Source organism: Salvelinus sp. IW2-2015, linkage group LG33, assembly GCF_002910315.2.
Source record: "Salvelinus sp. IW2-2015 linkage group LG33, ASM291031v2, whole genome shotgun sequence".
NCBI classification, from domain to species: Eukaryota; Metazoa; Chordata; class Actinopteri; order Salmoniformes; family Salmonidae; genus Salvelinus; species Salvelinus sp. IW2-2015.
The window spans coordinates 14,096,283-14,113,474 of NC_036872.1; the positions used below are offsets into that span (position 1 = coordinate 14,096,283).

The following is a 17,192-nucleotide window of genomic DNA, read 5'->3' on the forward strand; positions in this document are numbered from 1 at the left end:
GAAACATGAGTGCCACGGGCGCGCATTAATAACTTGTCTAATCATCATGGCCACAGGTTGCTTAACCTAACGCAACGCAATATCAGAGCACTATGTGTATGTCATTTTCACACATGAAATAATGCCTTGTCTACCACATCCTTTTCTTTATTTTAGCATTGCCACTTCTTAGGCCTACTGCAGTTTCAATACTTCCAATAGATAGCGCAGGTGAGACGGTATTATTTTTATTCATTTTAACATACAGTAGGAAGGATACTGGGGACTGTTGAGAGAGGAATTACATACAATACGTTTTCATGTTTGTCTTTTTATTCAACAAACTTGAACACAGAAAGTACCTTAGAAAACAAGCAAAAGACAGGCCATAAAATGATGGTCTGTTCTGAAATACTGAAAAAAGACAAGTCATAGGAAGTGTTTTTAAATGATTTCATACAGCAAATCCTATTGTAGGAGACTAAGTGTTGGTACAGTGTTAGAACCATCAACGTCTCATCAGACATTTCTCTCCAATCTCACAGTGAAACTCAACAAAAGACAATTTGCTGGGCCTCAATTCAAAGTCCCACTCTTGTGTTTGTGAGACATGAATATGCTAGCCTATAACTATGTATCCTCTACTCAAAGATAAAGCATAAAACATCTAATGATCTACGTAATTTGAAAAGTTAAATGGAACACTGATTAAAAAAATTCACAGAATTGTGTCTAACACAATTAATACTTCTCTATTTTTCAAAAAAGCATGAAATACTGCAGCTTACAGAGACATGAGGTACATTATGAAATACCATTGTCAACTCATCTTCATCGTAAGAAGAAACAACACACAAAGAAAACATCAAAAGAGAGACAGGTATCAAACATTGTGAGTATTTCGAGTGACTGCTCTGGTGCTTTGCAAAAATGTTAAGAATCACAAAATCCATAAATAAATACATTAAACTGTGTTTTTTTCTTCATTTGATTACACTTTTTACATTAGTGAAAGTATTCTTCCTTGTATCAACTATCCCTACGATAAGGCACATGTTTATTTGGGGCTAGATTTAATGTTCTGCACTTTCTGGAAATTAAATATTTCAAACAGAAAACAATTGTAATTTATTATTTTCATTGGTTCAACACATAATGCTTAGTGTGCCATGCAGCCAGGAGCCTGTGATAATCATGTATTAGAATAACCATTCTGAACCAGAACAAACCGATTACCAGGCTGCTACTAGCCTCTTTGTCATAACCATAATACATACTGAAAGTAACTATAACACTCCAAAAAGTAAAAGCTACACTATGTTTACATATCACAAAATATACCAATGCAAAACATTGGATAGCCTCTGGTCAAATGGATCATTATTCATGAAAAATACTTGGGTAGAAACATTTCAAGACATTATACACAATATAGTGGACAAAAACTAACAGTTAATGGCATGCTTTAAATCCTCAAGGTTAAGAGCCATTATAATCTCACTCTGTTCCCAAACCATGGGTCCCCTCAGAATTCCCTTCCCTAAATGGGTCTAGCCAGCTGTCTTTTATAAGAGATAGGCACAGTCTGAGTCTGTTTGTCATCAGGGGGAGATTACAGTATGTTCCATTTGGGGTTACATCTTTACATAAAATCATTGTAATGTTGAAGGAGTAAGGGAGCGGGAGGCTGTGGGCTATGGAAGCTAAGCTCAGAGATGCCTGTAAGAATGGATACTCACTGTCATTGTGTATAGAGGTCTGAATGAAGACGCATGACATCCTGACTATGCAGCTGAACCACAGCATACCCCCTTATCTAAAGCTTTTCCTTTTGAGTCATATATCACATATAACAGTGGACAACAGCACAATGCTTTAGCCAGTGTCTGTCAATGAATCTACACTAGTCAACCCCTGGTTGGCATGGCATCCTATTTCCGCCCTTACTCGAAGTGATGCCCTCCAGTTTTAGACAGCAGAGAGGTCGATCCGATTGGCTGAGTTGGTGCTTTTGTCCCATGTGTTCATCTTTGTGGGGCTCGCCCCTCCCCTGTTTCCATTCATCTACAAGAGAAAAAGGAGAGCACACACTTGATCTCACATTCAAAGTCATAAGTTGAATTTACTTCTTTCTTCTTAGCCAATTAGACCCCTCTATCTTGGTACTCACTACGTCAGAATTGAAGGGTTTCACATTGATGTTGCGAATGGAGCTGCTGGTTAGAGACCACACCTTGGTTTTGTGCTTAAAGGCAGCTCTGACCTACCGCAAAACAGCACAACCATGAGTAAGACCAATAACAGATGCAATGTTTCATAAACCTCCCCAGACATATTAGAAACAAAACAAACTATATCAACACTATAACAACATGAGGGGTGTGCCTTACCTCAGAGTTGAGAAGACAATGGAACAGGAAGATAAAGAATCCCTTTAGAGAGAAAAATCCACATGATTGTAGTCAATTACTGTATATAAAGGCGATTGATAAAGACATTTTATGAAATGTATTAGATTGCATAATGGCACATTTACAGTACGCTACTTACCTGTAATGAGTTGAAAACAGCAAACATGTACTGGAACATCAGTGCGTGATCGTTGATGGCCAGTACCCCAAAGATCCAGGAGATGCCCAGAATAGGAAGGAGCACAGCCACTGCCTTTGCAGTCAGCCTATACACACAGAGAGACACAGACACACTAAATGTCAGCTATCTATAGTGTATTAATGTCAGTCTGACTGAGTCGGAGTTTGGATAGCATCATCACCATGATGGTTTCAGCCCTAAGAACAGAGATGATGACTTACTTGACTGCGTTGGCATCGCCATGAACCTTGTAATTCTCTGAACTAATACGAGAGATGATCCTCGTTACAGATATAAGAATCACAATATTCACCTAAGTAATAGAGAAAACAACACATATCAGTTAATGTCTAAATATCACTTCATGAACAAAAAGCTTGAGCTCCAGTGATTAATTAGCTGTAAATTGTAAACTAAAGAACGGAAATAAACAAACAGTTAGTGGTGATTTCTTCAGTTCTCTTACCACAATGACAAACAGTGCTGGTGCCACAAACGCCCAAATAGCCCCATTCTTCAAGGACAGCCAACAGCTGAGGGAGGGAGGAGAGAGATAAGAAGCTTGGTCGACATCTCTCACATTATACATCCCATCTCCAGTTACTCTGTAAACTACTTATATATAAATATGCCTAGATACATATCTCTTAATTCATGGCAGTTTCATGGCACCAGTATTGATATTTTAACTATATCCAATGGCACAGAGTGCTGCCAAGTAGTTTTGAATGTCCAGGTTGGAGTGTGTTGACTCAGTGACTTACTTCCCAACCTCTCCATAGCTGTCCAAGGCTGATGTCATAGAGACCACACATATCACCAATGGAGACCCTGGGAGAAGAGAGGACATGTTAGTTACAAGATAAAAAGATATCACACACACCATGAGATCTCTAAAATTACATTATTTAGTATATGCTTCCTTATACAGTATTGACTTCAGTCTAATGTTTTCTAAATCAGGTTTGGCAAGGAGTATGAGATGAAAGTTAGCAAGACCGACAGTGGAGGACACCGGATGTTTTTTAATTCCCACCAACATGGTTCTAGTCTTGGTCATGCTTTCATCTGTTTTAATGAGTTGCTAAGTCCACAGAGATTTACAGACTTCCCCAGCAAAGAACAATTAAACTGTTACGCTAAAGGAGGAAATGAAGAATAAAGGGTCAGAAGCCTGATTTCACTGCTAAAAACAGGAGCTGTAAATTACCAAATGGCAGTGTTTTTAAAAGTTTTTTTTTACTTAGGCTGGACACATCTACACTACTTAATTTGCTGTTGGCCACAAATCGCAGCATTACTTCGGCCAACAACATATGAAATGATAAAAATGGGAACTTATTTCTATTAATCACTCCAGCATGTGGAGGAGGCGCAGTGTTCCCAGACAGCTAAAAGGAACACACTTACACACGCACACACATTCTCCTGTCTGTCTGTCCACTCTGGCTAACAGAGACCTGGGAAGTCTGAAGGCCAAACTAGAGGTCTGCTAAAACCAGACCTTAAAGGTTAATTTTAATTGTGGGAAACATTGTTCATGATTAGTCTTTTGAAGCACAGCATATTATTGCATGTAGCTGCAGGTGTACGTGGAAAACCGATTGATCCAGTTTGAGATTAATAAAAACATGAGGATCATTAAGACATTTGTGCCTAAAAAGGACCATTAATACAGTTACAAGACGTACCCCAGCCAATCCCATAGTAGTAGAAATGCTTGCTGCCCTCTGAGCCGAAAACCTTGATGACCATGCTGTAGAGGTGCAGGCCCTCCACCAGCATCCAGGCAAACGCACTCAGGAAGAAGAAGTGGAGAAGCACAGCCATCACCTTACAGGGGAGCTGAGAGAGGAGAGGGGTTAAAGGTTAAAACTAGGGCACAGGGTGCATCATTATCTCTGTCGGCACGCTCTGCCTCCTCTTCTTTATCATCACCATCATCATCATCATACAGTAAGTGCAAATCACTTACTGGTTCTAGCCAATGAGATCCTCTGACTCTAGTTATGAGGTGCTTACCGTGCCTGGGTCAAAGCAGAAGCTGATGAGCAGCAGGATCTGGGCCACCAGGATGGCAAAGGACAGGTTGGCATGGATGTGGTAGCGTTGGTTACGGATAGTGCTCACTGACCTGCAAGGCCAAACACAAATAAAAACATTGAATATTACAAGAAATTTGTAAAATAAGTTTGATATAACATTTAATCATAATGGGGCGAATACCACTCATAAAGAGCACGTGTGAGGTGCTTTGATACGTTTATTTTGATTGAGTCAGTGAACAATAAAGATGGAGGGATACTCACGACAAGATTGCAAATGTCACCAGTGTGATGGTCAGACAGAAGATAGATATAGAGCAGCCAATGTAACTGATGGTTGATAACGCCACCTGGTGGGCCTTGGTTAGCTGTGCAAACGTGAGAATCATCACAATTCAGTAAAACGTTCCAGACACAAGTTTGATGTTTAGATTCATGTTCGGGCTGATTCATTTCAAAAGGATACAGACCAGAATATATTGCATTGAACACATTACTAGAGAAATAATGTAAAGCTGAACTGAGAAGAGCATTAAAACAAAGTAGTGATTCTCTAGTAGGGACACAGTGTTTGAACTGAGCTGAGTTTCACTATGAACCAACACTGCCCTCTGTGGGATATTTATGGTAAGTAGCCAAGTTTGTGGTCACCTATCCTTAAAAACGTAGGTGATGGGCTAATAAAGAATAGTTGTGAAGAACAGGAAAGTCTGCACACTGTTTATGCTCCCAATTCACCGCTTTATTGACAAGGTTTCGACCCGAAACGGATCTTTGTCAGGTCAAAAAGACGGAGCTCTGTTATACACATTTCACCTCACATGACCATTACGCACATGACCATTACGCACATGACCATTACGCACATGACCATTACGCACATGACGGACGGTGTCGAAACAATTCAATTAACTTTTGTGCATAGTCAATCATAATTCATCACGGAGGGACATATGGTCATAAGGGATTATATACATACAAATTGGTCCGAGTTCAAAGCTAGGCAAAGGTTAAAAAAATATTACATTGGACACTTTTGGAATACCATTACGCGCAGGACGCGCGGTGGCCGTATATATAATTACAGTGACCTATTTCAAAACAACTTGTGTACCTCTAATAATTTAATATCAATGAGATGGTCACATGTAGTAGTTACAGAAAATCTAATACAAGCATATGTACAAAATTAACAAGTGGAGAACTACATGGCAAGACAAATCAACGTAACATATCCGTGAAATAAATGGTCTGATATCAAACTCTTGGTTCAGACCTTCAGGAGACATGGTGGACAAACGGTGAATCCAATACAATTATATTTTCAGTGGAAGATTATCAGTATCTCCCCCTTCCTAAGAGCCTTAACGTGTTCGATAACAATGTATCCCAGAGAGCTGATGTTGTGACTAGCCTCCATGAAATGCGCAGCCCTGAAATTACTCCTGTGTTCTGCTATCCTTGTTTTCAGAGCTCGTTGAATTTTTCATACATAGCATAGACCACAAATACACTTGATCGGGAATACCATTTATTTTGTAGAACACGTAATGATGCCTTTGCCCGTGACGGGGTGATTGAACGTTGTGCATTTGTTCATAAAGTTACAATGGGTACATCCGCCACATCTGTATTTACCTTCCGCCACATTGTCTAGGAATGTGCTACGTGGAACTGGTGGAAGATCAGACCTCACCACCATTTGACTGATGTTGTGGGCACGTCCGAAGACTACCTGCGGGTCAGTGATCATGATGTGAGAGTGTTTTTTAATGATATGGTCAAACTGTTGGGGGGGGAGTGAGGCTGTCATTCTGGGACATAGTAACCGTCCCGTGCGTCATGCAGCCATTCCTCTGGGTAACCCCGTTGTCTGAAACGCTCATCCAGACAGTGCGCTTGTTTGTCATAGTCATTCTGTGTACTAAAGGTCCTGCGTATGCATTGTCTGCGTATGTTATGGCTGATAGAGCGGCTCCTTTTCAAGGAAACGGACTTCCTGTCCGTCGGAATCATGTATAGGTTCGTGGTAAAATCACCCCCCTAAAACCCAGTGTGGTGTCACTCCCTGCATATGTAGCGATTCTATGGACATGATTAACACCCTTAAGAAAACTGACAATATTGATGGGGGAATGCTAATGGTTTGCTTCGATTTTGTCACACCCTGATCTGTTTCACCTGTCTTGTGCTTGTCTCCACACCCCTCCAGGTGTCGCCCATTTTCCCCATTATCCCCTGTGCATTTATACCTGTGTTTTCTGTTTGTCTGTTGCCAGTTCGCCTTGTCTCGTCAAGCCGCCTACCAGCGGTTTTCCAGTACTCCTGTTTTAATGCTCTAGTCCCTGTTTTCTAGTTTTCCAGGTTTTGACCATTCTGCCTGCTCTGAGCCTGCCTTCTGTTCTGTACCTTGTGACACTGCCCTGGATTACTGACCTCTGCCTGCCCCGAGCCTGCCTGCCGTTCTGTACCTTTTGGACTCTGCTCTGGATTACTGACTTCTGCCTGCCCTTGACCTGTCGTGTGCCTGCTCCCTGTTTTTGTAATAAACTGTCTACATCTGGGTCTTATCCTGAGGTCTGATAGTACGAACTGGCCATGACTGACCCAGCAGACTCGGACCAGCTCCTCAACGCCATCTCCTCCCAAGGAACCACCATTGGGAGACACGAGGAGTTACACCGAGGTCTTCTGGAGGGATTCCCGACATTGGCAGAACGCCATGACTGTGCCTAGAATACATTGCTGGAGCAATTCCAGCGGATTATCTATGAGGCCGCCGGCCATGACAGTAACCTCCCAGACCCCCAGTAACACCGCTGTCAGCAGTGCGTCTCTCCAGGGCACCCCGGCTTCCCGAGAACCCTGCATACCTCCTCTGGAATGCTTCGCTGGAGGGTCAGGAACCTGTCGGGCATTTCTCTCCCAGTGTTCCTTTATCTTCGAGCTGCAGCCCTCGTTCTTCCCCTCGGACTGCTCGAAGATTGTGTATCTCATAACGCTAATGTCCGGGAGGGCTCTCGCCTGGGCTACTGCGGTGTGGGAACCACAATCTGCCATGTGTTTCAGTTTGGAGGAGTTCGTGGCTGAGGTGAAAAAGGTTTTGATTCTTCGTTGTCTGGGAGAGAGACTGCCCAGAAGTTACTCAAGCTTCGCCAAGACTCCCTACAGTGTGGTGGCCTATACAGTTGATATCTGCACATTGGCTGCCAAGAATGCCTGGAACCCGGAATCCCTGTTTGACACATTCCTTCATGGATTATCGGAGGAGGTTAAGGATGAGCTTGTAGCCCGGGAGCTGCCTACGGATCTCGATTCGCTCATCGCCTTGACCATCCGGATCGATGGGCGGTTACAGGAACGTAGGAGGGAGAGGTCTGATTCCGGTCCCAATCGCTCGCCAAAGGATCCCACCTTGCCTCCGAGGAACTCCGGAAGTCCCCAGCGTCTATGTCCCTGAGAGGATCCGAGTTCCCCCGAGAGTCTCCGAGGTCTGCTGACTCTCCTTTTTCGGATCCAATGCAACTCGGCAGCACTTCTTACGCAGACATACCACACAGAGTTGTCTGTATTGCGGAACTGCCGGTCATTGTGTCTACCTGTCCTTTTAAAGAGGCCAGGCTCATCAGTAGGTATGAGTAATCTGGTGGGCCTCCCCTTACTTGCACCCCTCTTCATGTCATCCTGCTGTGGGGCGACCAGACTAAATCTCTCCGGGTTCTCGTTCGTGTTGACTCTGTGGCTGACGAGTTTCATGGATGCCACCCTGGTGTCTGAGCTGGGCATCCCCACTCAGCCCCTCTCCAGTTCCCTGGACGTTAGAGCACTGGATGGACGCTCTATAGGCAGGGTACCCACAATACTACTCTTATCTACCGGCGTGTGTCCGAGAACAACAGTGAGTCTATACAGTTTATGCTCATCAAGTCTCCTCAGGTTCCTGTGGTATTGGGGTTTTCTTGGCTCCAGCGCCACAATCCCCTTATCAACTGGACTGCTGGTACTATCGTGGACTGGAGCCCGTTCTGCCACGCCCATTGCCTGAAGTTCTCCAGGGCACTACACCATCCCGGGGATGGCTGTATTCACTGTCGGGTCTGGAGACCAAAGCTATGGAGCCGTACATCGAGGACTCCCTGGCTGCAGGGGGTATCCGTCCTTCTGCCTCCCCCACCGGTGCAGCGTTCTTCTATGTGGAGAAGGACAAAACTCTTTGCCTGTGCATCGACTACTGGGGCCTCAATGACGTCACGGTTAAGAACCGCTATCCGCTACCACCCATCTCCTCGGCTTTCGAGCCGCTCCAGGGAGCCACTATCTTCTAAGTTAGACCTGTGGAACGCCTACAACCTGGTACGGATACGGGAAGGTGACGAGTGGAAGACAGCCTTCATCACTGTTAGCGGACACTATGAATACCTGGTGATGCCATTCGGTTTGACCAATGCTCCTGCTGTGTTCCAGGCCCTGGTTAATGACGTTCTCCAGGATATGTTGAACCGGTTCATCTACCTCGACGACATACTCATCTTTTCCCTGCTCAGCCACTGGGCTCTCGTCCTTCGAGTTCTCCATGGGTTATCAGCCCCCGCTCTTCCCAGAGGAGGTCAACATACCCTCTGCCCAGATGGTCGTCCGCCACTGTCGGCGTACCTGGAAGAGAGCTCGGTCCGCTCTTCTCAAGACCACCTCCAGGTATCGATCACTACCGGACGCCGGCTCCCCACTTTTTTCTTGGGCAGAGGGTATGGCTGTCTACTCGGGATCTGCCCCTTTGGGTAGAGTCCCGCAAACTTTATCGGCCCTTTCCAAGTTCCTTAGCCCCTCTGCTGTTGCCGGCACCCTCCGTATACATCCCACGTTTCATGTATCAAAGATTAAACCTCTGTCTCACTGCCCTATGTCTCCTCTTTCCAGGCCCACCCCTCTACCCGTCTCATCTCCTGAGTGTTCGACCTCGGAGTTGGGGATTCTAGTAACTGGTTGTTGACTGGTAGGGTTATGGTTCAGAGGAGAGGTGCTGGGTCCCCGCTAGGAACATCCTGGACCCAGCCCTCATCGCTGAGTTCCACCGCCGGCATCCTGATCAACCAGTTATGTGCCCAGGTAGGATGCCACACCCTGATCTGTTTCACCTGTCTTTTGCTTGTCTCCACCCCCCCCTCCAGGTGTCGCCCACTTTCCCCATCCCCACGCTCTGACCCTGAGCCTGCCATTCTGTACCTTTTGGACTCTGCTCTGGATTACTGACCTCTGGCTGCCCTTGACTTGTCGTTTGCCTGCCCCCTGTTTTTGTAATGCACTTTTATATCGAACTGCCTGCATCTGGGTTTTATCCTGAGGTCTGATGTTTGTATGAAGGGATTCAACATCTATCACCCATCTCATTTATATCAAATAATTATTAGAGGTACACAAGTTGTTTTCGAAATAGGTCACTGTAATTATACTGAAGAGAAAAATAAATGCAACATTCAACAATTTCAAAGATTTCACAGTTCATATAAGGAAATCAGTCAATTGAAATAAATTCATTAATCTATGGATTTCACATGACTGGGCACCCCCGCGGGTGATGAAGCCAGATGTGAAGGTCCTGGGCTGGCGTGGTTACATGTGTTGAGGCAGGCTGGATGTACTGCCAAATTCTCTAAAATTACATTGGAGGTGGCTTATGGTAGCGAAATTAACATAAAATTATCTGGCAACAGCTCTGGTGGACATTCCTGCAGTCAGCATGCCAATTGCACACTCCCTCAACTTGAGACATCTGTGGCATTGTGTTGCGAAAACATTTTAGTTTTATTATACCCAGCACTTGGTGCACCTCTGTAATGATCATGCTGTTTAATCAGCTACTTGATATGCCACACCTGTCAGATGGATGCATTCTTAGCACAGGATAAATGCTCACTAATAGGGATGTAAACATGTGTGGACAAAATCTGAGAGAAATACGTTTTTTTGTGCGTATGTAACATTTCTGGGATCTTTCATTTCCGCTCAGGAAACATGGGACCAACACTTTACATATTGCGTTTCCATTTCTGTTCAGTATAGATCTACAGCCAATGCGCATCCTGGATGTAATGGTCATATGGGAGTGTATTCCAATAGTTTCCAACGTAATCTTTCTTTTTACTGTTGCCTAGGTTATAACCGATTTTGTATGTACAGTATACAATCCTTTTATATGTACCTTTTATATGTACCTCTGTGATTAATTATGATTGACTTTGCGCAAAAGTATCTACTTGCACATCTTCTGCTCATTCATCACTCCAGTGTTAATCTGCTAAATTGTAATTCTTCGCTACTATGGCCTATTTATTGCCTACCTCATGCCTTTTGTACACACTGTATTTCGACTTTCTTATTTTTCCTACTGTGTCACTGACTTGTTTATTGTGTTATTGGCTTGTTTATTTTATGTTATTCCATGTGTAACTCTGTGTTGTCTGTGTCACACTGCTTTGCTTTATCTTGGCCAGGTCGCAGGTGTAAATGAGAACTTGTTCTCAACTAGCCTACCTGGTTAAATAAAGGTGAAATAAATAAATAGTTTCCACACCCACCATGCTATGCATATGGTCATGTGAGGTGAAATGTGTATATTTTGGGATGTGAGAACTCGAAGATCTGTTTCTGATCGAAACGTAAAAAAATAAATTAAACAGTGTGCAGGCCTTCCTGTTCTTTACATGTTCATGGTAAGTGACATAGTTACATTTAAAAATAAACGTCAGACACTCAGAAGATCCTGAGCGGTGCAGTGGTCTACGGCACTGCATCTCAGTGCAAGAGGTGTCATTACAGTCCCTGGTTTGAATCCATGCTGAATCACATCTGGCCGTGATTGGGAGTCCCATAGTTGGCGCACTGTTGGCCAAGGTAGGCCGTCATTGTAAATTAGAATTTGTTCTTAACTGACTTGCCTAGTTAAATAATAAAAAAATATCTTGCCCATACTTCTGATCATGCCACTCTTTTGGATGTCATTTTATTGCTTTTATTGCATGGCTAGCCTCCATGGCAGGAAGTAACTTCAATATGTCTGACCTCCTCAGTGCTTAGTGTCCTGTCCAACCTCCCTGGCCAGTCCCAGTCCCAGTGCCAGCCAGTAGAGTGGTGTGATGTCGAGTGCTGGGCTTTAACAGGGATCAGTGACCCTCATTACTAGTGTTCTCACTGGAGGACCTCTGTGCTGGACTGGACTGGGTAACACTCTGTCACCATTTTAAAGCTGCTGTGGCATGGTAAAGAGAATACCCCTGACCTGATTCTCAATGAGGTCCACTCTCAAACTATGGTGCTGCACATATGTCTTGTCCTTGACAATTGTATATCAAGGATGATTCCCCTTTTCTCTTCCTCTGTGTGTGTGTGTGTGTGTGTCTAGTTACAGGTAACTGCCAAATTAATGGAAACGCGTGAGTAAATGAGGGATACAATGTACTGTATATTGAAAGTAGGGGCTTCCACAGTGGTGTGGTTCCTGAGTTAATTAAGGAATTAACTAATAGGATGACAATGCCCCCATCCACAGGGCACGAGTGGTCACGGAATGGTTTGATGAGCATTAAAGTGATGTAAACTAAATGCCATGGCCGTCTCAGTCACCAGATCTCAACCCATCTGAACACTTATGGGAGATTCTGGAGCAGCGCCTGAGACAGCTTTTACCACCAACAAAACACAAAATTATGGAATTTCTCGAGGAGGAATGGCGTCGCATCCCTCCAATACAGTTCCACAAACGTATAGAATCTATGCCAAGGTGCATTGACGCTGTTCCGACTCATGGTGGCCCAACGCCCTATCAAGACACTTTATGTTGGTGTTTCCCTTATTTTGTCAGTTACATGTATATGACTGTGGGTGTGTTGTACGGCATGTTGCTGTTTTTTTTAGCTGAGGTTATTTCCAGACATTGAGGTTTGATTCTCCATTAACTGCAGCCGGTGCCTTGTCATTTGGACAGTGGAGCAGTCCCAGCCTTCCAGAATAGGGATGCGTGGGATGTTCCCATCCCGCTGAGGGATAAGGCTGCTGCCCACTAATTAGAGGGACTTGAGGAAAGTATAGCATCAAGGAGACGACTGCTTCAATACATTACTGAGTAACGCAACAAAAAGGATGGTTATCCTTTTCTATTTTGGGAATCTATTCAAGATGGATGGTCGGTCACCACACTCACAGGGTGAATATTGCTGGCCTTTTGATAACAGAGGAGGGTTATTGTCTCTGGCCTCTATTGCCTGGATTACCATTTAGGAGAATACAATGCACTAATGGTGATGAACTGTGACGTGATCTGGACTGTGTTCCAATAAAAGTTTGGGGTACAGGTTTATGAAGAAAGGGAGATTGTGGCCTTCATGGTATGATATTGACATGTAGTTGGTTAAGTAGTGTGTATACATCTATTACAAAGAGGGAGGTATACACTCACCGGACAGTTTAGTAGGTACCTAAAAGGTGTCGGAAACATTTGTTGCGCATTGGCATCAAGGGACCTAATGTGTGGCAGGAAAACATTCCCCACACCAGTACACCAACGCCACCAGCCTGTACCAGGCCGGATAGACTCGTGCTGCTTACGCCAAACCCTGACTCTGTCATCATCATGATACAACAGAAACCGGGATTCGTCGGACCAGGCAATGTTTTCCCACTCCTCAATTGTCCAGTGTTGGGGATTGTGTAAACACTGGAGCCACTTCTTTTGAGTTTTTAGCTGATAGGCGTGGAACCTGTTGTGATCGTCTGCTGCAATAGCCCATCCGTGACAAGGATCGACAAGTTGTGCGTTCCGAGATGCCGTTCTGCACACCAATGTTGTACTGGAGCCGTTATTTGTCTGCCTGTTAGCTTGCACGATTCTTGCCATTCTTCTTCGACCTCTCTCATGAACGAGATGTTTTCGCCCACCTGGACTGCCACTGGCTGGATATTTTTGTTTGTAGCACCATTCTCGGGAAAACCCTAGACACTGTCATGCGTGAAAATCCCAGGAGGGAAGCCATTCATGAGATACTGGATCCGGAGCGCCTGGCACCGACGATCATACCAAGACCCTTAGGTCACTTGTTTTGCCCATTCTAACGTTCAATTGAATAGTAACTGAATGCCTCGATGCCTGTCTGCCTGCTTTATATAGCAAGCCACGGACACGGGACTCACTGTCTGTAGGAGCGACCCATTTTCGTGAACGGGGTGGTGTACCTAATAAACTGGCCAGTGAGTATAGCTTGAGAATCCCTGAGCCAAACAGACTGTGGGAATAGATGGTCTTTGAGGCATGGACCATCGCCTCATGTCGAGACCCAAAGAAACCACACCTAATCATGGTAGTCTGCAGCAATGCCCTATTAAATCACTACTGAAAACAACGTTGTTACTTAGGTATGCTGAACATTCTAGCAGAACCAGGACCTCTGGATGGGGAGAAGTTACTGTGTGGTGAACCACAGACCCCTGTGCAAATATACTCACATAAATCACTGGTGCAGTGATGAAAGAGGACACACACACACACACAGCAAGGTTCTGCATGGGACTGCGTGTTGTGGAGGAGAGGAAAGGAGATCTTACCTCCATGGGAACCACCTGCATGAGAATGGCGAAGTTGGTGAGATGGTTACACAGACACACCGAGTAGGACATGTTCCCTCCGGACCGCACACAGCCCTCATTGGACCAAACACCCACCTTTGAACTGATGGAGGACAGACAGACAGACAGACAGACAGACAGACAGACAGACAGACAGACAGACAGACAGACAGACAGACAGACAGTCAGTCAGTCAGTCAGTGAGTGAGTGAGTGAGTGAGTGAGTGAGTGAGTGAGTGAGTGAGTGAGTGAGTGAGTGAGTGAGTGAGTGGACAGAGACACATAGACACACAGGAGTTGAGACAGAGAGATTGTCAGACACATATGCAAGCACACACATAAACATGCCTGTCAAAATAGCAGGGATTATTCTACAATGGCACATACTCCCTAAACCGGATTATATTCTAGGTAAAACGATTATGTGGGAGGCCCTTTAACACATGTGTTTTGCAGAATTATATTTTGAATAGGGCTGTCAAATATTTCATTTTTTTTCATGAACCACAGAAGGAAGGGGACAGGAAGCATAATGAGTCCAAGTAAAACAGTCACAATTCACAATGATTTATAGCATTTAAACAGCCAAAACATTGGCTTATCAGATGGCAGTGTTTTTACTGAAGGTTGCACACTCCCTCCCTCAATATATATACTGTACCAAATGTATTGATGCTATGTATCAAGGATGTAATGTATATGATGATGATGTTTTGGGCAAAATGAGTTATTTCAGTGATAGACATGAAATAGATATATTTCAGTGTGCATATGTAAACCCAACCTGTAGTCGAGGAAGGCACAGTAGAGGAACACTTTGTTGCTTTGGTTTAAGGCTTGACCCTGCTGATCCCTGTTCTGAAAAAAGAAAACAATGTCCTAGTTTCACAGTTACAGCTCTACTTCACAAACCTCTATTGTGAGATGGGCATGTGTGACATTTTGATATTCTTTGGCATTTGTATCTTGTCAAAATCAAATCCCAAAGAAGACCTAATTTTATATTTCTGAACAAAATTCAGTTGAAGAACCACAAGTCCAGGTCTCCCTTGAAAAACAGGTTGTTTTACCTCAAGGAGACAACCTGGTAAAATAAATATTAAATAGAAAACAATTGACTTGATTGTATTAGTGAGTTGGTGTGATGGCCAACATTGGCTTTTGTTTACTCCCATAAACCAGAGCAACCTGTTAGGAAAGTGCATGTTACTGTAATCATCATGAGAGAGGCATGGGATCCTTTGGAAGCTTTGGAAATGAGCAGCTCTCTCGAAGACGGCTATCCATGACTCCAGTTGGCTCTCTCTTCATAAAATAAGCTTAACAACACCATTAAAGCTGTCTCGATGCGCTCCAAAAATAGCAATCTCTTTTGAATTTGGAAGAATGAACCACCTTTTTGTTTTGTGAAATCAAATAACAATGTCCCCTTCACTGGCATTGAGAGACCAATAAACATCTGAAGAAGACATCAGCTTAACAAGTTAGAGCAGAGGTGTCAAACTAATTGTGCCCCAGGGGCCGCATTTGGTCTTCAATGAGGTCCGGAGGGCTGCAATGAAAATTGGTAACTTTTCCTTGTGCCAAAAATAGTCCTCTATCCATCGTTTTTGGAACTGTCGATGCTCCCTGACTGTCTAGCGGGACACAGTCAAGAAACTGTATGAATGCACGTCCATTATCATATCTACACAGTTTAGATTTGGTTTTAGCCATTTTAAAGTAAAGTTGAAGTCGGAAGTTTACATACTGTACACCTTAGCCAAATATATTTAAACTCAGTTTTTCACAATTCCTGACATTTAATCCTAATAAAAAGTCCCTTTCTTAGGTCAGTTAGGATCACCACTTTATTTTAAGAATGTGAAATGTCAGAATAATAGTAGAGAGAATGATTTATTTCAGCTTTTATTTCTTTCATCATATTCCCAGTGGGTCAGAAGTTTACATACACTCAATTAGTATTTGGTAGCATTACCTTGAAATTGTTTAACTTGGGTCAAACATTTCGGGGAGCCTTCCACAAGCTTCCCACAATAAGTTGGGTGAATTTTTGCCCATTCCTCCTGACAGAGCTGGTGTAACTGAGTCAGGTTTGTAGGCCTCCTTGCTTGCACATGCTTTTTCAGTTCTGCCCACTAATTTTCTATGGGATTGAGGTCAGGGCTTTGTGATGGCCACTCCAATACCTTGACTTTGTTGTCCTTAAGCCATTTTGCCACATCTTTGGAAGTATGCTTGGGTTCATTGTCCATTTGGAAGACCCATTTGCGACCAAGCTTTAATTTCCTGACTGATGTCTTGAGATGTTGCTTCAATATATCGACATAATTATCCTTCCTCGTGATGCCATCTATTTTGTGAAGTGCACCAGTCCCTCCTGCAGCAAAGAACCCCCACAACATGATGCTGCCACCCCCGTGCTTCACGGTTGGGATGATGTTCTTCGGCTTGCAAGCATCCCCCTTTTTCCTCCAAACATAACAATGGTCATTATGGCCAAACAGTTCTATTTTTTTATGGCGTTTCTTGAGCAGTGGCTTCTTCCTTGCTGAGTGGCCTTTCAGGTTATGTCAATATAGGACTCGTTTTACTGTGGATATAGATACTTTTGAACCTGTTTCCTCCAGCATCTTCACAAGGTCCTTTGCTGTTGTTCTGGGATTGATTTGCACTTTTCGCACCAAAGTATGCTCATCTCTAGGAGACAGAACGCGTCTCCTTCCTGAGCGGTATGACGGCTGCGTGGTCCCATGGTGTTTATACTTGCGTACTATTGTTTGTACAGATGAACGTGGCTACGCTCAGGCATTTGGAAATTGCTCCCAAGGATGAACCAGACTTGTGGAGGTCTACAATTTTTTTTCTGAGGTCTTGACTGATTTCTTTTGATTTTCCAATGATGTTAAGCAAAGAGGCACTGAGTTTGAAGGTAGGCCTTGAAATACATCCACAGGTACA

At 43.9% G+C, this 17,192-nt stretch overlaps 1 protein-coding gene across 2 annotated transcripts in view; it reads right to left on the reverse strand.

The window, feature by feature from the left end:
- Positions 1–290: 290 nt before the first annotated feature.
- The window catches only part of LOC111957862 (adhesion G-protein coupled receptor D1), a 51,446-nt gene continuing 34,544 nt past the window's right edge, over positions 291–17,192 (reverse strand). For both annotated transcript variants that reach the window (XM_070436859.1, XM_023978908.2), the window contains 12 exons: positions 15,016–15,089; positions 14,211–14,334; positions 4,881–4,984; positions 4,594–4,705; positions 4,263–4,416; positions 3,336–3,402; positions 3,038–3,104; positions 2,793–2,884; positions 2,530–2,656; positions 2,370–2,411; positions 2,150–2,242; positions 291–2,043 (listed from right to left, as the gene is read on the reverse strand). In XM_070436859.1, the coding sequence (XP_070292960.1) occupies positions 1,948–2,043; positions 2,150–2,242; positions 2,370–2,411; positions 2,530–2,656; positions 2,793–2,884; positions 3,038–3,104; positions 3,336–3,402; positions 4,263–4,416; positions 4,594–4,705; positions 4,881–4,984; positions 14,211–14,334; positions 15,016–15,089 (1,152 nt within the window). In that variant the 3' untranslated portion in view covers positions 291–1,947. The remainder of the gene's footprint in view (positions 2,044–2,149; positions 2,243–2,369; positions 2,412–2,529; positions 2,657–2,792; positions 2,885–3,037; positions 3,105–3,335; positions 3,403–4,262; positions 4,417–4,593; positions 4,706–4,880; positions 4,985–14,210; positions 14,335–15,015; positions 15,090–17,192) is intronic.